This window comes from Entelurus aequoreus, linkage group LG09 (genome assembly GCF_033978785.1).
Source record: "Entelurus aequoreus isolate RoL-2023_Sb linkage group LG09, RoL_Eaeq_v1.1, whole genome shotgun sequence".
NCBI classification, from domain to species: domain Eukaryota; kingdom Metazoa; phylum Chordata; class Actinopteri; order Syngnathiformes; family Syngnathidae; genus Entelurus; species Entelurus aequoreus.
The window spans coordinates 27,605,461-27,631,842 of record NC_084739.1 but is presented as its reverse complement, the minus strand read 5'-3'; the positions used below and the strand labels follow the sequence as shown (position 1 = coordinate 27,631,842).

At 38.0% G+C, this 26,382-nt stretch overlaps 1 protein-coding gene across 4 annotated transcripts in view; it reads left to right on the top strand.

Annotated features, from left to right (window-relative positions):
- The window catches only part of macrod2 (mono-ADP ribosylhydrolase 2), a 1,153,479-nt gene that overhangs the window by 276,034 nt on the left and 851,063 nt on the right, over positions 1 to 26,382 (top strand). For all 4 annotated transcript variants that reach the window (XM_062058480.1, XM_062058481.1, XM_062058479.1 and 1 more), the window contains one exon: positions 9,558 to 9,587. In XM_062058480.1, the coding sequence (XP_061914464.1) occupies positions 9,558 to 9,587 (30 nt within the window). The remainder of the gene's footprint in view (positions 1 to 9,557; positions 9,588 to 26,382) is intronic.

Here is a 26,382-nt window from a genome sequence, read left to right as displayed (position 1 = left end):
TGCACCACAACTTCCTACTTAGCTGCATGATCAACAACTGTGCTGATGATGCCAACCGGGCAAACAAGAAGCATGCCTCCCATGCTCACTCTGCTCACACAAATGCAGTGCATGCAGGCCACTGCCGCCTTGCAAATATACACATGCTGAGGCTAGCAGGTGGGGGCGGGGGTGTCTTGATCCAGTGCCACGATTCATGAGCTGGAGCTGTCGTACCTTCTGGCTCTGTAATCAATATTTACCCTGCTGTGGAAATGCACAGAAGTTTAACACTCCATGTTCTGTGTGGCTGTTGGATATGTCAGGATGCTGTGGAGATTAAGGGTTCAAAGGGCAGACAGGAAGTGGGAGTTCCTACTGTGACAGTGCAGACATTTTGGATGAGTTAGCCTAATGTCGTGGACCAGCAGTTCCTAATGATCTGCCATCTCCAGGGAGTCCAACCATTGAGATTTATGACCTACGTTGTGGTTACCATTGGAACGACGCCCATCCCCCTGGCACAGCTCTCCTAATAGCCTGTGTTCTCGTTAGCTGGCTCATTCGAACCTTCCTTTCATATCTTAACTCAGAATCATCCTTTATAATGTATTGTTCAAAAATCAAATGACAATTTTTGTCTAATGTAATTGCAAATTGTTGCAGAGTATGATAGGTGGTCTGCTCTGTCCTTGCAGAGGTATTGACTCATGAACATCCTCTGGGGATGAGGCTGTGGTGTTTCAAAGGGGAAATCAGCAAAAAAACAACACCATTTTATGTTCTGCATTGAACATTTAAGATTTTTAAATGTTATGTTATGTCATAATGGATGAAAATGGACCAGCCATGACACCGATCACATTCTGAAAGGTAAGCCATGTCCACACAAACATGGATACTTTAAAAACTTTTCTGTGCGTTTTGACCTGCATACTTTTGTCCTTAAAAACGCACACTTTTACAAAAACGCTGGGCTTTTCAAAACTCCTATTTACTAAATTCTTATCTATGGTCCCCCGCCTGACGTCACAATTTTGCGCCATGATTTACACCCTCAAAAAGTACAATGTTAAAGAACGCCGGCTCTAAACATACTGAAAGGACATATTGTCTTCGTAAAGCATTAATATACTTTCACTGTACGTTGACAAAAAAGTGCCAATGTTCATTTTTCTTTTTGTGACCCGACATGTTCGCTATAATGCCGCCTCCAGAAATGGCACAATGTATCAAATCAAATCAAATCAACTTTATTTATAAAGCACATTTAAAATTGACCACAGGGGTAGCCAAAGTGCTGTACAATGGGCAGGTTAAAAGATAATACGAGTACCGAGCAAACACAACACAACACAAACAGAACACGATAAAAAATAAATAAATAAAATAAATAAAACATAAAAACAGGTTCACAGCAGGTGTATTATGGGGCGCCATTGCAGGATGGATATCACTCAGTGTTAAAAGCCATGGAATAAAAGTATGTTTTTAAGAGAGATTTAAAAACAGGAAGAGAGGAGGCTTGTCTAACACTCAGAGGTAGGTCGTTCCAGAGCTTGGGCTTCAAGCACACCTGTGAAGTGAAAACCATTTCAGATCACTACCTCTTGAAGCTCACCGAGAGAATGCCAAGAGTGTGCGAAAGAGTAATCAGAGCGCAGGGTGGCTATTTTGAAGAAACTAGAATATAAAACATGTTTTCAGTTACTTCAACTTTTTTTGTATAGTGCATAACTCCACATGTGTTCATTCATAGTTTTGATGCCTTCAGTGACAATCTACAATGTAATTAGTCATGAAAATAAAGAAAACACATTGAATCAAATGCAGAGGACAAATTTCACCACACCTAGTGTGTGTGTGACAATCATTGGTACTTTAACTTTAACTTTAACGGAATGAGAAGGTGTGTCTACACTTTTGGCCTGTACTGTACAGTAAATATATCACTATATGGTAATTAGAGGCTGCAATATATTGCAATATGGCTTTTAGACCATATCGTCCAACTTTACCATAGTTCTACTTTAAAGTGGTCATATTTGTTTTTTTCTGCATGTAAAACCCTTTTGTGTGGTCTAAATCAGTGGTTCTCAATTTTTTTCCACACAGTACAACTTCAACTTGGCTCTCCAAGTACCGCCATAATGACCAACATTAAAATACAGTAGCGTAGTAGGTCTAAGTATTCATTAAAAAAAAGGGAAGTATATTTCATATGTTTGGCCACTGAGGCATTACACGCAGTTGGAACAGTAACACTGTGTTTGAAAAATAAAACACGGTACTTAAATAATGAATCAAATACAATTAATTGCACAAACAAGTTAAATAAATATTGTACTAAAATTAATATTAAAATACAGTTTTTAACCATTTAATGAAAATGCTTGAAAATTAAAAAAACTGTACTCTACTGAAATGTTAAGTAAAACAAACTACTGTACTTGATGTACTTGAAAAAAAATCCAAACAGGCTATACAAAGTAGGGTTTAGGGCTTCCTAACGAGTCCACTGACATATATAAATAAGAACCAACTATACGCTACTTTATATTGGAAATGGCAACAGTGGAGGATGCATGTGCGAGCCAGTCTGCCCCACAACATGAGGATAGACAAAAAGAAGGAGCTTGTTGACTACAGTGGGCTACACTCTCTGGGTACATTTCTACCATAGATAGACAATCCGCTGACGTCACACACGACAAAAATGTCACAAATGGAGCAAATTCCAAACAGCTCGTTTGGCAGTAGTAGGAAGGAAGGCAAGATTGTTTTGTGAATATCACCACCATGCCTCTACGGTTTGATTACATTTTTTCGGACCTCATGCAGATCCCAAATACACAATAGGTACCAATAAGTAAGGAACGTTCATTTGCATCATTGGGTCTCTTTAAACCACTGTAGAAGATATGTTTTTTTTATATTACATATTATTGGCCTTTTTCGTATTTCCCTAAAGGTATACATGTGTTGATCCACTACAAGATAGTCTGAGGTTTCCCCAGGCAGGTGCAAACAGCGGCTCGAGCTATTTATAATTAATAGACTCTCTATAAAATATGCATTAAGGGGTTAATGTGGCCAAATATGGATTTTTGTTTTGATTTTCACTCAGGATAATTGAAGCACCTCTGAGCCAGGTCGCAGTGAGTAAGGCACAGGACTTTAGTGCCTAAAATGAAGAGATCCTCGCTCTCCGCTGTCTCTTTTCCTCATCAGGTTGGCAATTTAGTGTTTTCTTTTCTTTGTTTCTAGTTGCAGACATGTGTGTGCATATGCAGAACAGCGCACTGAAAGATAAACTGCACAGACATTGGAACAATTAAAAGAAAGAAGATGGGTTGAAGAAAGGAAATAAAAATACCTAAAACTGCATTTTTAGGCCATGTCTACACTAAGTCGTTTAACCCCTTAAACAAATAATTATTTAGCCTAAGCCCTGTTTCGGCCACACTAAACCATCGTTTAAGGTCCCCCTCCTCGGACAAATTTTTACACGGGTAAGTCGTATATTTCTTGAATCTCTGGCACTTACACTACCGTTCAAAAGTTTGGGGTCACCCAAACAATTTTGTGGAATAGCCTTCATTTCTAAGAACAAGAATAGACTGTTGTGTTTCAGATGAAAGTTCTCTTTTTCTGGCCATTTTGAGCGTTTAATTGACCCCACAAATGTGATGCTCCAGAAACTCAATCTGCTCAAAGGAAGGTCAGTTTTGTAGCTTCTGTAACGAGCTAAACTGTTTTCAGATGTGTGAACATGATTGCACAAGGGTTTTTTAATCATCAATTAGCCTTCTGAGCCAATGAGCAAACACATTGAACCATTAGAACACTGGAGTGATAGTTGCTGGAAATGGGCATACACATACACCTATGTAGATATTGCACCAAAAACCAGACATTTGCAGCTGGAATAGTCATTTACCACATTAGCAATGTATAGAGTGTATTTATTTAAAGTTAAGACTAGTTTAAAGTTATCTTCATTGAAAAGTACAGTGCTTTTCCTTCAAAAATAAGGACATTTCAATGTGACCCCAAACTTTTGAACGGTCGTGTAGTGTTTGTATGGACTCATTGATCGTTTACAAAGTGAGTTTGGAGAGGAAATGACGCCAGAAAGACCGCGCCCACACAGGAAGGGACGTCAGAACGAACGCACCACAGCCAGCTTCATAATAAAGCGGTTTCGTAACTTGGAGCTAACCACTGGAAATATGAACGCGAGTCATCTAAATGTGCCGTGTTTGTCCTTCTTCCACATGTACAGACGCTTGTAGAAATAGCACATGAATTCCTTAAGAGAAAGCAATTGCAGCTATTTCAGATACAACACTTCTCAGACGGCAAGAGAACTTTCCAATGTCCGGCCGGGTCAGCTGATTCTACTTACCAAAAAACGTTGTCCATTTGTCGAAGGAGAGACAACGAGAATGCGAGCTCCCGTGAATGTGATTAAAAAGGTAGCGTGTGCTTTGTATTACCTGGCCGTCGAGGAAAACCGGAAATGCATTTGGACTGGCAAAGCAGACTGTATCAGTTATTGTCCGCCATGTATGTCGCAGACTCAACGTCTCAATACAGAGTATATAAAGTCACCAAAAACGAATGGACAATGAAGGTGAAGGCAAAAGAGTGAGGAGTGTCCTGACCAGATATCTAGATCCCTAGTTTGATTGATGTGAAATGTTCTTTATCACATTGTTTACGTGTCTAATGAAGATTTGATTAATTTATGATGGCTCAGGTGTGATTCACTACAATAGGGCCCCACAGCACACTGGATTCCAGTTAATTGAAATACCACAACACTGGATATTGTTCAGATAAGTTCAATTTAAGAACTTGCACACAAAGCAACACTGGAGGTGACTATGACGTGCGCATTTTCCGTGCACGCGTACATGGTCGCGTTGCGCCGGCGGACGGTGGGGGGCGGGGGTCTTAAACGGTGGCATTGTTGTGTGTAGACACGGACAAGGTTAGGTGTGATTCACCCTGGATAACCTTATCCGGCTTAGTGTAAACGGGGCCTTAGTCCCTACCTCACATATGTATTCATATTAATCTAACATATTGGAGATGATATGGCTGCTGAACCTTATCTGCATTGCAATATGTGCTCAAAAAGGTCCTAACACACACACGCGTTGACACACACGCACACACACACTCAAGATTTGTCAGACTGATTAGAACCCACATCTTTATTCTCTGATTAGGTGTGGAGTAAATTAAGCGGACCCCCTCTGGTATGCATTTCCATAATGTCAAGTAATTAAACCCCAGTGTTTTAATAGATCAGGAATAAGAAGAATCCCCAGGTGACAAGACGATGATGATAGACTTTTCTAGAAAAACTTCATATGCACTCGCTTTTAGGTGAGTGCTGAAACTATCACTTTCATTGTGTGCATAATGGATGGGTGGCAATGCACCTAACAATTATCCCATTAACCAAAGCACACGTATAACATGTGTGTTATAGCTTGCATCTTTCCCAATAAAAGTTGTCTCTTTTCTGTCATTCTTAATCATAAATTGAAATAGCCATAATTATCATATTGTTATAATAGTTGACAGAGAGTCAGTCCTGAGTGATTAATCTTTCTTCCCAGGAAAAAAAAAACCCAACCCAAAAACAGAAGCACCATTGTAAACACGACAGTGGACTGTCAGTATATCTTTGTCAGAGATTGTTATGTTATGTTATGCGGCTACTGTATGTGCACACACACAAAAATAACAAAAGGCCTTTGATCAGGCAAATTCTGCAGCGGGAGAGCTTTCTTTTGTGCCTGTGCCCACGCTTACGTGCTGCTCGGGGACAACAATGCAAAGCCATGATGGTGTCACAGAAAGTGGTGAAAGCTCTACAAGTACCCTGCTGCCTGCCTGTGATTGTGCTGCTCGCCCCGACACCACATGTTCATTATCTGTTGCCGGTTGTGCACAGTTTTTTTTTTGTTGTTGTTTAGAGAAATAATATGCTTTTAAAGCACTGCTTTTGACTGCTAATGATATAGCTGCAATGGAGGATCATTAAAGCGATATTTTGCAGATGATTGTTCCAGTGCCCGTTGTCTGAACCACACTTCAAACACGCAGACTTCCTACTGTCTGTAACACCCAAATTAACTGCTGTATTTTAAATCCCATCCTCTAATCTTCCCCTTTTTCAAGTGGAACGGATGTCTCTGACAGAGCAAAACCAAAATTAGTTAATTGTCGTATGATACGCTTTCTACTGACTAAATCTCTGGCAGGTCGGTCTCACCTGCCTCCCCTTACAGCACATTTGTATGCACTAAATGATTCGGATTCCCCAAATAAATATGTTTCTTCTATTTTCACACTGTATGTGAAGTCCTTATTTACATGCACTAATTTGAATTTAACCATTGGCCAAAAGCTGTGTTCCTCCCATACACTAGGGGGCGATTTTGGTCATTTCAGCTCATTTACAATTTCGCTATGTGGAATGGTGATGTGCGATACCACTGATTTTTTTTCTGATTTGATAACAGGTATAAATTAGGTTGTTATCGACAATACTGATCCAATACCAATACTTTGTGCAAATACACACAGCTCTTAGCGCGAGTGATCAATTGCTATATATGTTATTATATAGCTATATATGTTATTATATATGTGGCCTATATTAGTACAGGCCACAAGTTTGGACACACCTTCTCCTCATTCAATGCATTTTCTTTATTTTCATGACTATTTACATTGTAGATTGTCACTGAAGGCATCAAAACTATGAATGGACACATGTAGAGTTATGTACTTAACACAACAAGGTGAAATAACTGAAAGCATGTTATATATACTAGTTTCTAGCCACCCTTTGCTCTGATTACTGCTTTGCACACTCTTGGCATTCTCTCGATGAGCTTCAAGCACACCTGTGAAGTGAAAACCATTCCAGGGGACTACCTCTTGAAGCTCATCGAGAGAATGCCAAGAGTGTGCGAAAAAGTAATCAGAGCAAAGGGTGGCTATTTTGAAGGAACTAGAATATAAAACATGTTTTCAGTTATTTCACCTTTTGTTGTTAAGTACATAACTCCACGTGTTCATTCATAGTTCTGATGCCTTCAGTGACAATCTAAAATGTAAATAGTCATTGAAATAAAGAAAACACATTGAATGAGAAGGTGTGTCCAAACGTTTGACCTGTACTGTGTATAGCAACAGCAATCATTTTGCACAAAAAATGTAAATGTAGTATTTACAATATTATCAGAAACGATCGGCGACACATCAGTTTGTTAAAGCATTAATTACACCAAGCTTTAGCTAACACACTGAACAACAACACATTGACACACCCCATCACTATAATATTAAATGATAAAAGATTGAATATTAAGAATGTGTGAACCACTCCTACCTTGTTTAGTTATCTGACGACCTCTTTAAAGTTATGTGTCCCATCAGAAACATCAAGCAGCTAAAACGTGTCAAACATGTCAAAGTGTGCAGTATTTTGCATTTTACCTGTCAGGCTTGGAACTGGATTTAAATGGGTGTAATTTTGAATTTGTGTGTGATAGTTAAACATTTGTTATTATGTTTACATAGTTCAGTGGGCAAGTTGTGTACCTCAAATATTAACTTTCTGTTTTGAGCTATATTTTGGGGACCCCTTCCCTCTGGCTTAATTTTTTTTGCTCGTGAATTTTTTGTTGGAGAATGTGTCACCATGATACGCCACGCAAATTCATAGCAAAAGCTCGCTCAGATGATAGCTCGATCAAAGTGTATACATGCAAGAGGATTCCAAGTGCATAGAAGGGATGTAACGATAACAGATATGAATGATGACCGCGGTTAGAATTACCGGTTTAAAATAAAATGATCGAAAACCTGTGATTAATAGCCGCATTTTAATAAACTCACAGACTGGTGCTAACTTGCTAGCTTAAGTACTATCATGAAAAAAAGAGGCATTAACGTCTTTCTCCATTAAGGAAACAACAAACCTTAATATAAGAGTAACTAAACTTTTTGACGGTGGACATTGAACCTACAAGCTGTGTACTCTTAGAACAAAGTCATTGATATATACTCGGAGGAACACGACAAAAAAGTGTTTTTCGGTGTGTTCAAAGGCCACTTAACCGAGTAGGACGCCACAATGCCTGCCAGAACACACCTAATGAACTTAATGAACACACGAAACAGGCAAACTAGTGGGATTTGCAACAGTGGGTCTATGTATTTTTATATTTATTTTAATAGATACTCTTTTTTAGTTATTTAATAAAGATTAGTGTCTGAATGTGTGTGAAAATGACGTATAAGGTAAAGCGCTTTGGGTATCAATCCAAGTGTAGTAAAGTGCTGAATAAATACATACCATTTACCAACCGTGATAAGAACATTTCATATTGTTACAACCCCAATGCATACTTTAGCTATGTTCATCTGATTATTTAAAAGTCAAACACAATCAAATTAATGTGTTAACGTTAATTTTAAAATGCAGTTTTCACGTCAATTCATGCTAAATTAAATTTTTTGTACATGTAAATATACTGACAGAACCATTTGTTGGAAAGGTTTTCATTCACTGACACACCTTAACCTATTGTTACTATAACAATCTACAAGGTTAATATAGTTGGCTTCTCTTTCTTCCCCTCCATTTATCTGCTTTCTTTTGTATTTCAAGTTATCATTACATATATATATGTATTGTTGCATTTGAAAGTTTTTTTTTGTTGATAACATAATAATAATTATTATTATTCATTATCAATAGTGCTATTTTTATTGGTTGTATTGCTTCAATTGTAGTGAAATAATGTTCATTTTCATTTCTGTGTTATTAATATTTATTTCCCTAACTGCTTCTTTGCTATCACTTTTACCACCATATTTGTACATATCCTATTTGCTGATGTTGTTCTGTTGTTGTTGTTGTTGTGTTTGCTGTTGTTGTTGTCTCTCTGTCTTATCCCCCTCTTGTCCCCGCAATTTCCCCCTTTGTCTTCCTTTTTTTCTCTTTCTATCCCCTCCTGCTCCGGCCCGGCGGCACCAAATAATAATATCAACCCATTTAATAAAGTCAAATACAAATAAGGCTACACGAGAAGTATCCCACACTTCTCTTTTGTAAAGTAAATGTCTACAGCCGATATGGGCATCTACATCAACGATATGATTTGCCTTAGTACAGACAAAAAAAAAAGAAAGAAAGATTTTCTTTCTGGATTTCTGGGATTAATAAGGTCACTTTCACTTTCCTGCACAACAGGCCCTTTTTAATTACTTTTACTGAAATACAGTTGTATTATGTCGATTTTTAACCAACTCAGCAATTGTCTGACTGAATTGCTCTGCAATCCCCAATTTTTCTTAATTTGAACGAACAAATGTCAATATTCCTACATGAACATAAAATAGTGTCAAAATGACACCAGTAGCTTCTCTCTCAATCTTTCTTCTTAGCGGTCCATCATATTGTGTATGAATTAGCATTTAGAAAATAAAATACATGATGTTTGCCTTATAAGACTGACATTGACATGTTTTCTCTCTCTTTTCAGCAAATTCCAGTCTTCTGGGAGGAGGTGGTGGTAAGTGAATGCCTTCATTTCTCCCCCTATTGTTTTTTTGTTAGATTACTAGAGTAACTGATGTTGCAAGTTGGCATAAGGGCCATCAATATTTTTTTATGGATTCCTGGCAGATTTAAGTGTACAGTATATTGCGCTCCAAGTGTCCGTGCTGAATGCAATGTTAGAAACATGAGCGTGAAGTGCAGCGCAACCTTGCACTGTGCCACACTGAGAAATGGCCATTACTTTACTGGCCTGCCCAAGCACATTATCATCAAAGCAGTGAAGGGGATCTCAAGCAGCCAACCGTGGTGTTGGAATAATAGGGAGGAAGCTGGGACGCCACTGCCCAAACCTCACTGTTCTTTTCTGAAATTTGACTTATTCAGTGACATGATTGAAATAATCATCGCCCCAACAGTGAGATGAAAGCTCTCAGTTATATTGTTGGCTACAATTTTTTATTTTTTTGGTTTTATTAAGAGAGGAGTTTGGGATCTCTCAGAGTAGATGAGCTCATCAAATTATTTCATAAAATATTTGGTTGTAAAAAAAAACAAACAGACTTAGTCCTTGTTTCTATTGTGAAGGTACTTCAGAAAAGACAAGATAAGAGTTTTTTTTAACATGCTACTATATTCATATATTCAGTAGGCTTGAGACACCTGGGACACAAAATGCATCATTCGAGGCAACAGTTAACTTTGCTGGCTGGTGTTCATTCAAGTGCACAGATAGTTGTTGAAATATCACTGCGATCTAATCATTTTGCCTGGAGTGGCTCTTGCCTCATGGTTCGGACTGCAAACTTTTCATGCATTGCTGCTTAGCATCGCACCCTCCCGATATGAATCAAAACAAAGTGGGGCTCTGAGCAAACAGCAATCTGAAGAAGATCTGCGATTGAGAGCAGAGGTCACGATGCCTCTCCCTAACCAAGCCAGGTTCTACAGCAGTCTAATATGCACTCCTCCAGATTGGTGTCTGCCTCTCACTCAACTCAGTATTGATTTTATGCAAACAAAAAAAAGTCATACTGAGTGTGTATTTCAAATTCTACGGCAACGTTCACACTTGTTACGTTTGGATCTGTGAAAATAAACTTTTTTTTCTGTAGTTAAATAGATGAAAGCTATTATCTCTGACCTATCGCATGACATGCAAGCAAATGTGCAGTGCAAAAATAACAGCTCAATTTTTGTTTCATCTGACCACAGAACTTTCCTCCAGAAGATATTATCTTTGTCCATGTGATGTCAGTTGAAACAAAAATGTAGCTGTTTGGCCACAATACCCAGCAATATGTTTGGAGGAGAAACGGTGAGGCCTTTAATCCCAGGAACACCACACCTACCGTCAAGCATGATGGAGGTAGTATTATGCTCTGGGCCTGTTTAGCTGCCAATGGAACTGGTGCTTTACAGAGAGTAAATGGGACAATGAAAAAGGAAGATTACCTCCAAATTCTTCAGGACAACCTAAAATCATCAGCCCCGAGGTTGGGTCTTGGGCGCAGTTGGGTGTTCCAACAGTGTGAAGTGTGTGAAGTGAATTACATTTATATAGCTCTTTTTCTCAAGTGACTCAAAGCGCTTTACATTGAGAAACCCAATATCTAAGTTACATTTAAACCAGTGTGGGTGGCACTGAGAGCAGGTGGGTAAAGTGTCTTGCCCAAGGACACAACGGAAGTGACTAGGATGGCGGAAGCGGGGATCGAACCTGCAACCCTCAAGTTGCTGGCACGGCTGCTCTACCAACCGAGCTATACCGCATATATATATACAGGACAATGACCCCAAACACACCTCAAAAGTGGTAAAATAATGGTTATATCAGGCTAGAATTAAGGTTTTAGAATGGCCTTCCCAAAGTCCTGACCTAAACGTGTGGACAATGCTGAAGTCCATGTCAGAAAACCAACAAATTTAGCTGAACTGCACTAGTTTTGTCGAGGAGTGGTCAAAAACTCAACCAGAAGCTTGCCAGAAGCTTGTGGATGGCTACCAAAAGCGCCTTATTGCAGTGAAACTTGAAAAGGGACATGTAACCAAATGTTAACATTGCTGTATGTATACTTTTGACCCTGCAGATTTGGTCACATTTTCAGTAGACCCACAATAAATTCATAAAAGAACCAAACTTCATGAATGTTTTTTGTGACCAACAAGTATGTGCTCCAATCACTCTATCACAAAAAAATAAGAGTTGTAGAAATTATTGGAAACTCAAGACAGCCATGACATTATGTTCTTTACAAGTGTATGTAAACTTTTGACCACGACTGTATGTCATGAAAAAATCAAAATAAATTGCGAAAATCTGACTTAACAGCGACTGGACAACAAAGTATGAATGTTGCTTGATTTCTATATGCGTAAGCATCCGTGGTTTATTTACCTGCTCAGTGGCCTTGTGGTTAAAGTGTCCGCCCTGAGATCGGTAGGTTGTGAGTTCAAACCCCGGCCGAGTCATACCAAAGACTATAAAAATGGGACCCATTAGTGTCAGCATCAAGGGTTGGAATTGGGGGTTAAATCACCATAAATGATTCCCGGGCGCGGCCACCGCTGCTGCTCACTGCTCCCCTCACCTACCAGGGGGTGAACAAGGGGATGGGTCAAATGCAGAGGACACATTTCACCACACCTAGTGTCTGTCACAATCATTGGTACTTTAACGTTAACTTGACTTATTGTGTGAATGTAGTAACACAAAACCTATTTTATTTATGTGAAACACACAATGGACGTTATAATTTTGTAATGCTTATTTTATGTTTATATTTTCAGTCTTACAAACCAAAATGAAAAAATAAGTATAAAGAAATAACAGTGACGAAGTAAAAACATTCAAAAGAAGGAACATCATACCTCAACAAAACTTCTGGAGCTTCTGTTTCTTCATGCTGTTAACTATCTGTTGAGCTGCACACGCTGGAAACAAGTAGCGAGGGCAAAATAATAATTTTTTTGACACTGCAGTGTGAAGGCCGATGTGCTTACTTTCTAATTAGGTAAACAGAGTATCAAAAGAATATAAGCTGCGGAGGCACTTTCTGTCAAAACATTCACATTTTGATGTCCGGCCCATGAGCCCTTATTCTCTTTGGAACTGCGGCCCTCTTTATACTGTATATGTTTATTTTTACTGCACAACCCATGCTCCAAAGACAAACATTTGTGTGTGCACTTTAGCCAAACCAATTATGTGAACCATGTAGCTTTTTTTATATGTGGTTCGGGCCACAGTACTGAAGTAAAATTGTTAACAGGTTTTCCACATTAAAGGGGAACTGCACTTTTTTGGAGTTTTTGACCATCATTTGCAATCCTTGTGTGAGACAAGAACACATATCTTTCTCTTTTCTGTGCGTTTTCGATATTGAAAATCGAATAGCAAGATTCTGCTTATAATGCAGTTTGTGGGGGGTCATCTATTCCCGGGGTTCTTAACCTTTTTGACCTCGGGCCCACCTGTTTCACTAAAGAGGGGCCGGGGACTACTCAAATTAACACTGAATCTAACCTACTTACAGTTTAACAGGATACACCTTGTCAAATGATATGAAAGCATATGTTATTCACAAAGATTATTATCAAGGCTTAGGTCAGGCTGATTACAAAAATACATACTAATCAAATATACTGCAGAAGAAGACACTCATGAAGACTGAAGAAATATACATTTACATACAATTATGCAGTGCTAAAATAAATAGATTGGAATTACGTTAACTATAAATAATAACAATATATGTTTTCTTAAATAAACTATCAATAAAATTAAAGTGCAAATTAAATTACAGCTTCACCACTTTAGTCACAATTTGTGTGTCTAAGAAACTTTTCTATGGCTAGCTCCAGACTTCTTCTGTTTGTTTGAGATTGTCATTACTGCCACAAGTGGTGGAAATGTGTATTACAACTGAGTACCACATCTGAGAAACAGATATTATTTGGCGGCCCTGTAAGGAGCGCTCGCGACCCATCAATTTTCCCCTGCCCTTTGGTTAAGAAACAGTGATATATTTCACCTATAAAGCCCTCTAAAAACATCCAACAACTGCTAACAAAAATATGCATGTCACTTCCTGTCAATGAGAAAGGACGCAAAAGAAAAAGGCTCTGTCACGCCAATTTTCTTCCCATCACAAAAACCTTCCTAACCCCCATTTACTTCCGGGGTCATTTCCGCTTACGTCAGTTCCTCTTACTTACGTCATTTCCTCTTACTTACGTCATTTCCTCTTACGTCATTGCCAGCGATCGATAAATCCAAATCTCCTGGAAATGGTGGTGTCACTGGATGATATTCGTCTTTATCTGTCCCAGGGGACTTATGTCAAACACCAGCAGGCTTCGCAACATTTCAAGCGGAGTGTTAGGGCCGCTTCTGCGAACTTCTGTCTTCGTGGTAACGTGCAAAAAATATTAATTAATATATAATACTGTTAAATGTCTGTACTACTTTAAATCAACATTATTGCTGAAACCATTTCACTAATATTAATTAATATATAATACTGTTAAATGTCTGTACTTTAAATCAACATTATTGTTGAAACATTTCAGTAATATTAATTAATATATAATGTTAAATGTCTGTACTTTAAATCAACATTATTGTTGATAATTCAGACGTTTTGTTAACGCTGTATTATAAAAAAGAGTCAAACGAGGTGCTATCGATCGCTGTCAATGACGCAAGAGGAACTGACGTAAGCGTAAATGATCCCGGAAGTAAATGGGGGTTAGGAAGGTTTTTGTGATGGGAAGAAAATTGGCGTGACACCTCCGCTTCTGCTACCGGAGTTTTTTGTTAAATCTGAAGATTTTGGCCACTGATTCGCGATCACAGCCACAGGAGAGTCACCTGGCATCTTCGATCTGATTTTGGACAGTAGAGAGGCACTGATACGCTGAAATAAGGCGAGTGGAAGAGCCGTTAGCCTCAAGCCAAAGGCGCCTTGCCGCAGTTCAAAGCGGTTGCCTAGCAACCAAAAGCTACGGCGAGTTTACAGCTGTTTTAAAGTGATCCCGACGTCGCAGAGTGATATAAGTTGACAGGCTGACACCTCAAATTGATCTCTGAACGGCGCAAGATACGAAATTTTTGTAAAAAACAAGTTAAAGTGCCGCAAGTCGCCAAAGAAGCAACTGCCGTTAAGACACAAGAGGCTCTGACGTCAGCGACTGCCGCGGTGCGAAAAGGTAAAGGAAAGATTGAAATCCCGAAACGTTCGGGGTCAGCTGATACAGAACACAACTGGGAACAAGATTTGAGGTTGGACACAGGACATGATGGGAATCAAGAAGTGATACTACAAAAACTTAACGAAATGAAAGAAATGAAAGAAGAAATGAAAGAAGAAATGAAAGAAATGAAAGAAGAAATGAAAGAAATGAAAGAATATCTGAGAAAAGTAACAGCAGAACACCTACAAGATGTGAAAAGTCTGCAGCAAAATATAGAAAATCTGCAATCTCAGAACAACAGAAGAAATAATGAAGCCACTGAAATGAGCAAACAAATGAAGATCTTTCAAGAAGACAACAACATGCTGAGGAATATCATAGATGAAATGGATCAGGACAAACGAATGATTGATATCATCGTGGCAGGGCACCGAATTAAACCAAGATCCTATGCGAAAGCTGTGAATAATGAAGGTGAACCAGATGAAATGGATATGGTCTCAGCAGAACAGCAAGTGGTCAACTTTCTGCAATCAAAGGAAATTGAAATTGACATTAATACCATCGAAACATGCATCCCACTGAACGGAAGAAACAACAACGCCACTCCAGTCGTGCTCGTGAAACTCGTAAACAGAAAATCTAAAATGGCACTGCTGAGACAGGGAAAGAAGCTGAAGGGAACAAATGTGTACATGAATGAGCATCTCACAAAACTTAATGCTGGAATCGCCAAGAAAGCACGCGACTTGAGAAAGGAGGGAAAAATCCAGGGAACTTGGAGTGCCAACTGTAAAATCTACATCAAGCTGAATGGAGGTCCAGAAGCAAGAGTTATTGTTGTCCATGACATCAAGGACCTGGACAATTTTTAAAGTTGAAACAGCTTCCACAACAACGATGATAATGGACTCTGACAGAAAACAAACACCCAGCATCGACACTACTATGTTCCAAGGCACGACTAAACAAGAGGACCTACATTCAGGATTGCATCCACCTACACTTATAGAGATTATTGAAACAACATCAAAGATTGTTGAAAAAGAAAATATGGAACTAAAAAATTTCTGCAACAAAGATCACAAAAACCAGGATTTGGAAAATGATATAGATCCAGATACAAATGTTTTCTCCCACATCAGTAATAATTGTTTTTATTATACAGATGATCAATATAATAGCAACATTGAATGTGATAACAAATTGTCAATTATTCATTTTAATAGTAGAAGCTTGTATGCAAATTACAACAACATTAAGAACTTTTTGGAACACATCAACGAACCCTTCAAAGTGATTGCTGTCACAGAAACATGAATTGATGATAAAAAAGGAATATATTTTGATCTGGAAGGATATGAACTTAACTACATCAACAGAACCAACAAAAATGGAGGAGGAGTAGCTGTGTACGTGATGAAGAACCTGAACTACAAAGTGGTAGAAAAACATGTCATTAGCTATGGATAATATCTTAGAAGGTATAACCATTGAAATATGTCAGGAAAAAAGCAAAAACATTTTCATTAGTTGTATATATAGATCACCTAAGTCAAGTATAGAAACATTTGAAGAATGGATCAAAGCAACTTACATGGACAATGGTCAAAGAATAATGTTCTTATGTGGTGACTTTTATATTGACTTATTGAACCCCAACAAGCAAACGTCTATTGATGACTTCATTGATACAATGTACAGCATCAGTCTATATCCTAAAATCACAAAGCCAAGCAGAATCACAGCACACTGTGCCACACTTATTGATAATATTTTTACCAATGATTTTGATAATAACACTACAAGTGGTCTACTTATAACCGACATTAGTGATCATCTGCCAGTTTTTACAATATATGATGGAAACTACAAGAAGAACATGGAAGACAAAATGACATTTCGAAGACTGTGCACAGAGAAGAGGATGATTGCCTTCAAAATTGAGCTACAAAAGCAAGATTGGGACAATGTGTACAATGAAAAAGAGGTTGATGAAGCATATGAACATTTCTTATACAAGTTCAAAATACTTTATGACAAACATTGTCCATGGATACAACTCAGTAACAAGCAGATAAAGAATAATCAACCATGGATGACAAAAGGATTAAAACATGCTTGTAAGAAGAAGAATACACTATATAGGAAATTTATAGCACAAAAAACTACAGAGGCAGAAATTAAGTACAAAAAGTATAAAAACAAGTTAACAGACATAATACGATCATGTAGAACATAATATTACAGTGAATTATTGGATAGGAACAAAAATAACATGAGAGCAACATGGGGCATCCTTAATAGCATTATCAAAAATGGCACAAAGAGGGACTACCCCCAATACTTTTTAGACGGAAATAAAAAAAATGACAACATAAAGGAAGTAGTTGAAAGCTTCAATAATAATTTTGTAAATATTGGACCAAAATTAGAAGAAAGGATTCCAGGCCCAGTTTCAATCGAGGACTATAATGATACCATTGAGCGAAATCCCAACTCCATGTTCCTCAGTAATGTGACACAGGAGGAAATAGTTACAATCGTGAAAAAATATAAATCTAAGACTTCAACTGATTGTAACGGAATTGATATGGAAACGATAAAAAAGGTTATAGAAGAGATCTCAGGACCATTAATGTATATTAGTAACCTATCATTTCAAACAGGTACTTTTCCAAACAAAATGAAAATAGCTAAAGTTGCACCAATTTATAAGACTGGAGACAAACATCAATTTACAAATTATAGACCTGTTTCTTTACTTCCACAATTTTCTAAAATCATTGAAAAACTGTTCAATAACAGATTAGAGAGTTTCATAAATAAAAATAGAATACTCGAAAAGAACCAATATGGATACAGAGCTAATGTTTCAACTTCAATGGCTTTAATTGAAATTACAGAAGAAATGACCAATGCAATAGATAGTAAAAAATGTGCAGCAGCAGTGTTCATGGATCTAACTAAAGCATTTGACACTATTAATCACAATATTTTAATCAAAAAACTAGAACGATATGGCATCAGAGGGTTAGTCTTAAACTGGATAAGAAGTTATCTAACGAACAGGAAACAATATGTGAAGCTAGGCGAACACACGTCTACAACGCTAAATATATCCTGTGGTGTACCTCAGGGATCAATACTAGGACCTAAATTATTCAATCTCTATATAAATGACATTTGTAAAGTTACAAAATATTTAAAGTTAGTACTTTTTACAGATTTTACAACAGCGTTTTGTTCAGGAGAGAACACACAGGAGTTAATACAAATAATAACAGAAGAAATTAACAAACTAAAAAGATGGTTTGACAAAAACAGACTATCATTCAATCTCAGTAAAACTAAAATAATGCTATTTGGTAACAGTAGAAGAGAAAGTCAAACACAAATACAAATAGACGGAAAATAAATTGAAAAAGTAAATGAAACCAAATTTCTAGGTATAATGATTGATGATAAATTGAACTGGAAATCTCACGTAAAAAATATACAACATAAAGTAGCAAGAAACACGTCAATAATGAATAAAGCAAAACATGTTCTAGACAAAAAATCACTTCATATTCTCTACTGCTCATTAGTGTTACCATATCTGAGCTACTGTGTAGAAATATGGGGAAATAACTACAAAAGTACACTTCATTCATTAACGGTGTTACAAAAAAGATCAGTTAGAAAAATACATAATGTTGGATATAGAGAACATACAAATCCTTTATTTATTGAATCAAAGATACTGAAATTCCATGACATAGTGAATTTGCAAACAGCTAAAATTATGCACAAAGCAAACTATAACCTGCTACCCAAGAATATACAACAATTCTTCTCAAAAAAAGAGGAGAAATATAATCTTAGAGAAAAATGTAATTTAAAACATTTGTACGCACGTACAACACTTAAGACCTTCAGTATATCAGTATGTGGAATAAATTATGGAATGGATTAAGCAAAGCAATCAAACAATGTACTAGTATGATCCACTTCAAGAAACTCTTCAAACTTAAAGTGTTTACAAAGTACAAAGAAGAAGAACCATGATAAACATTCTGAATTTATTTAATTCATCCATTCTTTCACTCTCAAAATAATCTTACTTATCTCATCATATGAAATGTAACTCACTTCACCAATTATTATTTATCTATTTATTTTTATTGTGATTACTTATGGAGTACATTGTTAATAAATTGAGAACAGGAAGTGAACAAAAAAGTTTAGCAACTGTTATGTAAAAGAAAAGGGGTAGGATTAAATAAGCTCTGCTTCTTCCTACTCCTTTTCGAACATGTTGAAAAGAGAAACTGGAAATTGTGATGTATCATGTTGTATGCTTGCATGTTCGAAATAAACTCAAACTCAACTCAACTCAACTCAACTCAACGACCTGCATATTAGACATGAGGATTATGCTGAATTTACCATCTAAATCGTAAGTACAAATATAGTGCTGAAAGATACAACCATCCCATTAGTCTGTATCTAAGTGACCACGAACATTGTAAGTGATGTTTTTTATTTTTTTTATTTACCACCAATGCCACAAGATGGTTTAGTGTTTCACAATAACTGCATCTGTTTAGCACCCAACTTCTAAAACTTGTAGCTCATCCTCTTTATATTCAGGTTCAAAAAGCTAAGGTTCTGGATCCTAATTTATCCCAAAGTAGTCGTTGTTGGCTCTCACAAAGACTGCCATGATAAGTGTAGTTGTTCGTTGGCGGAAATAGCAAACATTGCTAATGTATACTCTCTGGGAAATCAATATGCCCAGGAAATAATTTCCAATGGTGCTTAAATAGACCAAAATATGCAAATATTACATGTTATCATGAATGTGCCTTGGTTTTTAGATGTTTTTTTGAGGGAGCTTTATAGGCAGACTAGATTGTGTCCCCAGCACCTGCATTGTTAGCCACCTCTTGCTAGGAGTTTTTCCCCACTATATAAACCACACAAAAAGTATAACAGCATGTGTTCTTGTCTCACATAGGGATTTTGAATGATAAGCAAAACTACAAAAAATGTGCAGTTCCCCATTAGGCCCATACTGTTTCATCGTAGCCCTAAGAAACATGTGCAGTGTGTGGGCTGGATATTCATCGTCAAATAAGGTCTGACCTACAACAAAATATTTAGTTAACTGGAAGTGAAATGTGGGTGTGGGCGAGTAAAACACCTTTAGGGACTTGAACCATTGTATTCATTCATTTCAACCTTTATACTGCACAAAAAAGTGTTTATTTAAAAAAATTACATTTCCATGTGAGTAATGAAATCGCTTGGTTGTAAAAACGACATACACATTTGCATGTGTGTTCAGTGTTCAGTCGCAACCACAGCAGCAAGCTCGAATCAAAGCGCTGCTGCATTTGATCTGCTAAATATATGACGATAGTTTGAATGCTTCTTCAGAAAAGTGTGCCTGTACTGTTACATTTTAAACTTGCGTGGTGACAGACAATGGGCCTGATCTTCTAAGGTTTGCGTGTATTAAAATACATGCAAATAGTGCACGCAAAGCTGATCTACTAAGCTTGTGCGCGGAGGAATGCATCTTTTAAATAAGTAAAATGTAGAGTATAATCCATCTAGCGTGTCTGTTTTCATTTATATGCAGAGTATATTCCTATTATCAGAATAGTAGGAGGAGATACAAATGTAGTCAGTATGCCCTCGAAACTGTTCTGTGGCTGCTGTTTTGTGTCTATATAAAGTACGATACAGGTGTGTACGGCTTTTTTGCAAAATTGCCAAACTACTTTTTCCTCTTTAAAAAAACATTGGGTATCTTGAACGGTGCTAAACAAAACTATTGTTACCTTTTTTATCAGACTAAAGAGCACACCGGTGTTTGAGCCGCACCTACTAAATTTGAGAAGAAAAACATTTGTATGCATATATAAGCCGCACCGGACTATAATCCGCAAATATATATGTTGTGAAAATGTATTTACACAGAAATATTTTGTAAATGTTTACACATACCTTAATTGTTTCCAAACAATGTATGTAAGACGACAGGCAGTAAAACGGCTGATCAAACAAAACAGATGTCATCGTCATGGAACTTCTAGCTGCGGAAGCTAGCTCTCTAATCAGCTAAACCGAGTCAATGAAGTCCATGGTCTTGGTGAATTTACTGAGGAATTTGTGAAACTGAAACAATTCAAAAAGAATGCCGTTGTAAGTTAATAATACTAACACAGGCACTTGTTGGCCTATTAGCTAATGACAACAACGCTAGCTTCATTAACTACTCAGTGGCCTAGTAGTTAGAGTGCCCGCCCTGAGATTGGTAGGTTGTGAGTTCAAACCCCGGCCGAGTCATACCAAAGACTATAAAACGGGACCCATTACCTCCCTGCTTGGCACTCAGCATCAAGGGTTGGAATTGGGGGTTAAATCAACAAACATGATTCCCGGGCGCGGCCACCGCTGCTGCTCTCTGCTCCCCTCACCTCCCAGGGGATGATAAAGGGTGATGGGTCAAATGCAGAGAATAATTTCGCCACACCTCGTGTGTTTGTGTGACAATCATTGGTACTTTAATTTAATTTTAATTACGTTATGATATGACATACACATATGCATCAACACACTCCTACAGACAGTTTAGTAAGTATGAATAGTATTAGTTATATTGTGAAACTTACAAACGTTGCTTGGAATGATGAATGAATAATACATACGAGTAGAAACGCTATGGAAGACAAGAAGACGAAACGGCACTTGTATTTCCGGTTGAAAGCACTAAAGAAAAGGAAGTACTGTAGACGTTCATCTCAGCACCTGCCGTGTGTCCAAAAGATGGCGCCATAACAAGTTTTTGGTGTGTCTACCGCAGTGGCGTGCAGTCACTCGAGGCAGGGGAGGCACGGCCTCACCTGCCATCTTAGAAAGAAAAAAAAAAGTAAAAAGAAAAAAAAATAATTAAATTGTTATATGTATCCAGTGATTATACTAAAGTTATTTTCCATTTAACTTCACCAGTTTTAGATTATTTTTATTTTTATTTTCACATTTGCCGTTCAAATACTGAGAAGAGACGGTGCGGTGATCAGCAGCCCTTTGAGGCACGTCACTGCGTTGTGCCTCAACATGGATTGTGCACAATGACTCGGCTAACTGCTGGCCTGCTGTGCAGTGAGACCGTATTGCTATATGAATTATATTATACATTTCCATAGTTTAGTTAGCTGAGGTGTATAATGTACAGTGTATTTTGTCAACAACTGTATGTGTGTAACGTATTTCTTGTGCTGAGCGATCATAAAACTGGAGGCTCGTCTCATAACCCCGCCTCCTGGTACCAAGCACCTCCGCCACAGAATGCACCACCCGACGGGAGCGCCACACCAACCAAAGCCCACACCCAAACCCTCCACGTGCAAGACCGAATCCACCCAAAAAAATTCACTTAACAAGAAGCCAAAAAATGCAAAAACAACAATGCTCGCGCGGCGCGCCGGGGGAGCCGTGAACAGGGACACAACTTTAGGTACACTTGCAGACTGCAGCGCGGATTTCATATTTCATTCATTCTCAACTCTTCCAACACGAACACCACTGCTCCCGCACTTATAAGTAAAGGTAAGACCATAATAACGTTTTTTTTTATTAAATGTGCTTTTTTGTGTGCTACAGTTTGTAAGTGTAAAGTTAAAGTTAAGTATACTAATGATTGTCACACACACACTAGGTGTGGTGAAATTTGTCCTCTGCATTTGACCCATCCCCTTGTTCACCCCCTGGGAGGTGAGGGGAGCAGTGGGGAGCAGTGGGCAGCAGCGGCGCCGCGCCTGGGAATAATTTTTGGTGATTTAACCCCCAATTCCAACCCTTGATGCTGAGTGCCAAGCAGGGAAGAATGCTGGGATGAGCTTTTAAACATAACCCGTTAACTGCTGCCAATCAAATGGTGAATAAGATACTCTTTAGGGTTCATATGTTTGTAAATCTGACTGTGATGAAGTCAGTGCCTCAGCTGACATGAACCTCACCGCACGCCACTGGTCTACCGTAGAAAACTCCATACATTAGCCGCGCCGTTTTATAAGCCAAACCGTAGGAAAAAAGTAGTGGCTTATAGTCCGGAGTTATAACGATACTTGCAATTTCTACTCACTTTTGCACAGCTATGTTAACAACAACAATAATTGTTGTATGTGTATGAAACTTTAAAATAATATTTCCCTATTGCTTTACTTGGTGGTGGTTGTTTTAATGTACCCACCTCAAAGAGTCAGTGCAGTGAGTAGTCAAGGAAAATCCAAAACAGAGCTGTGCTTATTTATTAAAAAAAAAAAAAAGAGGCCATTCTCTTAAGTGCCTCTATTCTTTCAAACACATTTGTCCATGTATTTAATGTTTTTTTTCCTGCTTTTAAGATACAAGGTTGATCAATTTAATACAACAAATGAAAATAACTACAAAAAATCAGTGATAATTGCTTTTGTTTATTTCACTATTTCAAGGAAAAGTCAACAGCTACAATTAAGGGGTTTGGCGAAATGTGATGAAAATGAATTCCCCCTCCTAAAGGAAACCTGAGGAGGATTTTCTCTCCACGGGTCTTTATCAGTCTGAGATGGCTGCTGAAGCTGCAAAAGTGTTCTCAGTCTGGCCCTCCCTGTACCTTTTATCTGAGGTTTGGCATGTGGATGCCTTCTCCCCTGGTGGTGGAAAGGATCGATGTGAAGAGAGGACGTGCTCTCATACCTTCCTTATCTCCCAGCTGTCTTCTCAGGGCCGGTTTCACAACAGGATGATCCATCATGTTTGGCCTCAAGCACCTGAGCCACGGTTCGTTCCCATAGATTCGGAGGCAGGGCTATGACCACTAAGGCAGAAATACCAAACCTGCTTTTATTGACAATATTAAATCTTCAGAAAAGGCAATATTTGTACTAGTGTTGTAACGATACCAATATTTTGGTACCGGTACTGGTACTAAAATTATTTCGGTACTTTTCTAAATAAAGGTGACCACAAAAAAATTGCATTATTTACCTTATTTTAACAAAAAATCTTAGGGTACATTAAACATATGTTTCTTATTGCAGTTAAGTCCTTAAATAAAATAGTGAACATACAAGACAACTTGTATTTTAGTAGTAAGTAAACAAACAAAGGCTCCTAATTAGTCTGCTGATGTATGCAGTAACATATTGTGTCATTTATCATTCTATTATTTTGTCAACATTATTAACGACAAGTGGTAGAAAATTAATTATTAATCTTATTGTTAATTTACTGTTAATATCTGCTTACTTTCTCTTTTAACATGATCTATCTACACTTCTGTTAAAATGTAATAATCACTTATTCTTCTGTTGTTTGATACTTTACATTAGTTTTGGATGATACCAAACATTTGGGTATCAATCCGACAGCATATCGTTACAGGATCATACATTGGTCATATTCAAAGTTCTCATGTGTCCAGGGACATATTTCCTGAGTTTATAAACATAATATACCTTTTTTTTTTAAACGAAAGAAGATGTTGTGATGCCAAAAAATATCAACGTAATCATAGTAGTATCGACTAGATACGTGCCTGTACTTGGTATCATTACAGTGGATGTCAGGTGTAGATACACCAATGGCGTTTGTTTACATTTTGACGCTGTTGAGCTACGGTGTGTAGTGAAACATGTTTAGCTTGTAAGAAACTCACTTTATTTGTCGCCATGGAGGCGAGGATTATTGATTTAGAAGTAGCTAAAACATTACAGACGGCGGAAGGACGTTAGCCGCTAGCCAGCTAGCTAGCCATGTCTTAAAGCATCTCTTCCTAAAGGCGTTTCAGTGTTATAACTTCACCTTTATCGTTAGTTTTTAAGCCAAAATGCGTCCGTTCTCCCTTTTCTGTCTACACACTGTGTCTGCTTGTAAGTACTCCGTGATTGTGTGCCGCCGAACATGCTCGTCTGCTCGTAAAACCAGCAAATTCACGACATGACTTCGACACGGGGGGCGGGGGGGGGGGTATGTTTCAGAGACTGTATCGTACCGAAAATTATTCATTAGTGTCGCAGTACTATACTAATACCGGTATACCGTACAACCCTAATTTGTACTAATTTTGATATGGCTGATTTGCATGAAAATTGTTGAATGTATATGCAATTCTCTGCTCATTTGTTCTCCCAAGCTTTACAGTATTGGAAACAAAAGAGAGCAAGAAATACCGTTATGCTCCATCGCTCTCTTTAATCCTATAAAAACACTAATGGGAATCCTCTCAGGGCTCTGTGTTTTCACTTTCATGTACACAATGGGGTTAACCAAAATAGCACGGTTATCTGCATTAGACATATTGGTCTCGGTGGGATTCTGTACATACATGGAGAGGGAAATAACAATGATCTCTGATAATAGCACGCTAAATGACGCCTCTGTGAATAGAGGATCATTATGAATGGTACCAGGTTGCTCTTGTGGTGGGTGTGTGTCACCGCTTGGCTGCATGCTGGCACCCTCCCAAAAAGAATGTAAACATCCTGTTGTCTATCTCACCGCTACTCCAGTTTATCAAAGGCAACATGCCGGCGTATTTGCAGCCTCGTAATGATACCGTGAATCGCGGTGTAGCCAGCGAGCTTCCCCCTGCCTTTTGATGTCTCCATTCAGGAGGGGTTGTCTGCCTCATTAGCTTTCCAACCACAGTTGTTGCCCAGTTAGCAATAGGCTTTGACTAAACCACCCAAACAAATCGTTTTCCTTGCAACGGGCCGTCTTTCTCCACTCCAATGGAGCAATGGTGCACATCCATGATGTGCAGTGCTTCTTAACCATTGTTGGCCCGCAAAGTAACATATGGCTCTCAGCTGTGGGCCGCAGCGGTATCCAGTTGTAATACACTTTCCCACCACTTGTGGCAGTAATGACGATATCAAACAAACATAGAATAGTGATTATTAGGCGCAGAAATTACGACTAAAGTGGCAAAGCTCTATTTTCATTTGCACTTAAATGTTTTTGACAGTTTATTTTATAAATATTTTCTTTATTAATTTAGTTTATTTATTTTAGCACAACATAATTCTCTGTAAATTTATTTAGCGCCAGTTATTAATGAGTCCCTTCTTATGCAGAATATTTGGTCAGTATTTATTTTTTTGATCAGCCTGACCTAAGCCTAAGGTTTATCTGTTAAATAAATAATAATCTTTGTTATTAACACATGCTTTCCGATCATTTGACATTGACAATGCCAGTAAGTAAGTTACCGTATTTTCCGGATCATAGGGCGCACTGGATTATAAGGCGCACTGCCAATGAATGGTCTATTTTTGATCTTTTGTCATATAAAAGGTGCAACGGGTTGTATGGCGCATTAAAGGAGTCATATCATTATTTATTTTTTTCTAAATGTAAAACAGTTCCTTGTGGTCTACATAACATGTAATGGTGGTTCTTTGGTCAAAATGTTGCATAGATTATGTTTTACAGATCATCTTCAAGCTGCTTTCTGACAGTCGCTTCAGGATGCGCCATTTTGTGGGCGGTCTTATGTACGTGGCTCACCTCCGGCAGCGTCTTCTCCTCGTCATCTTTGTTGTAGCAGTGTAGCGTGCAAGGACAGGACTGGAAGAAGT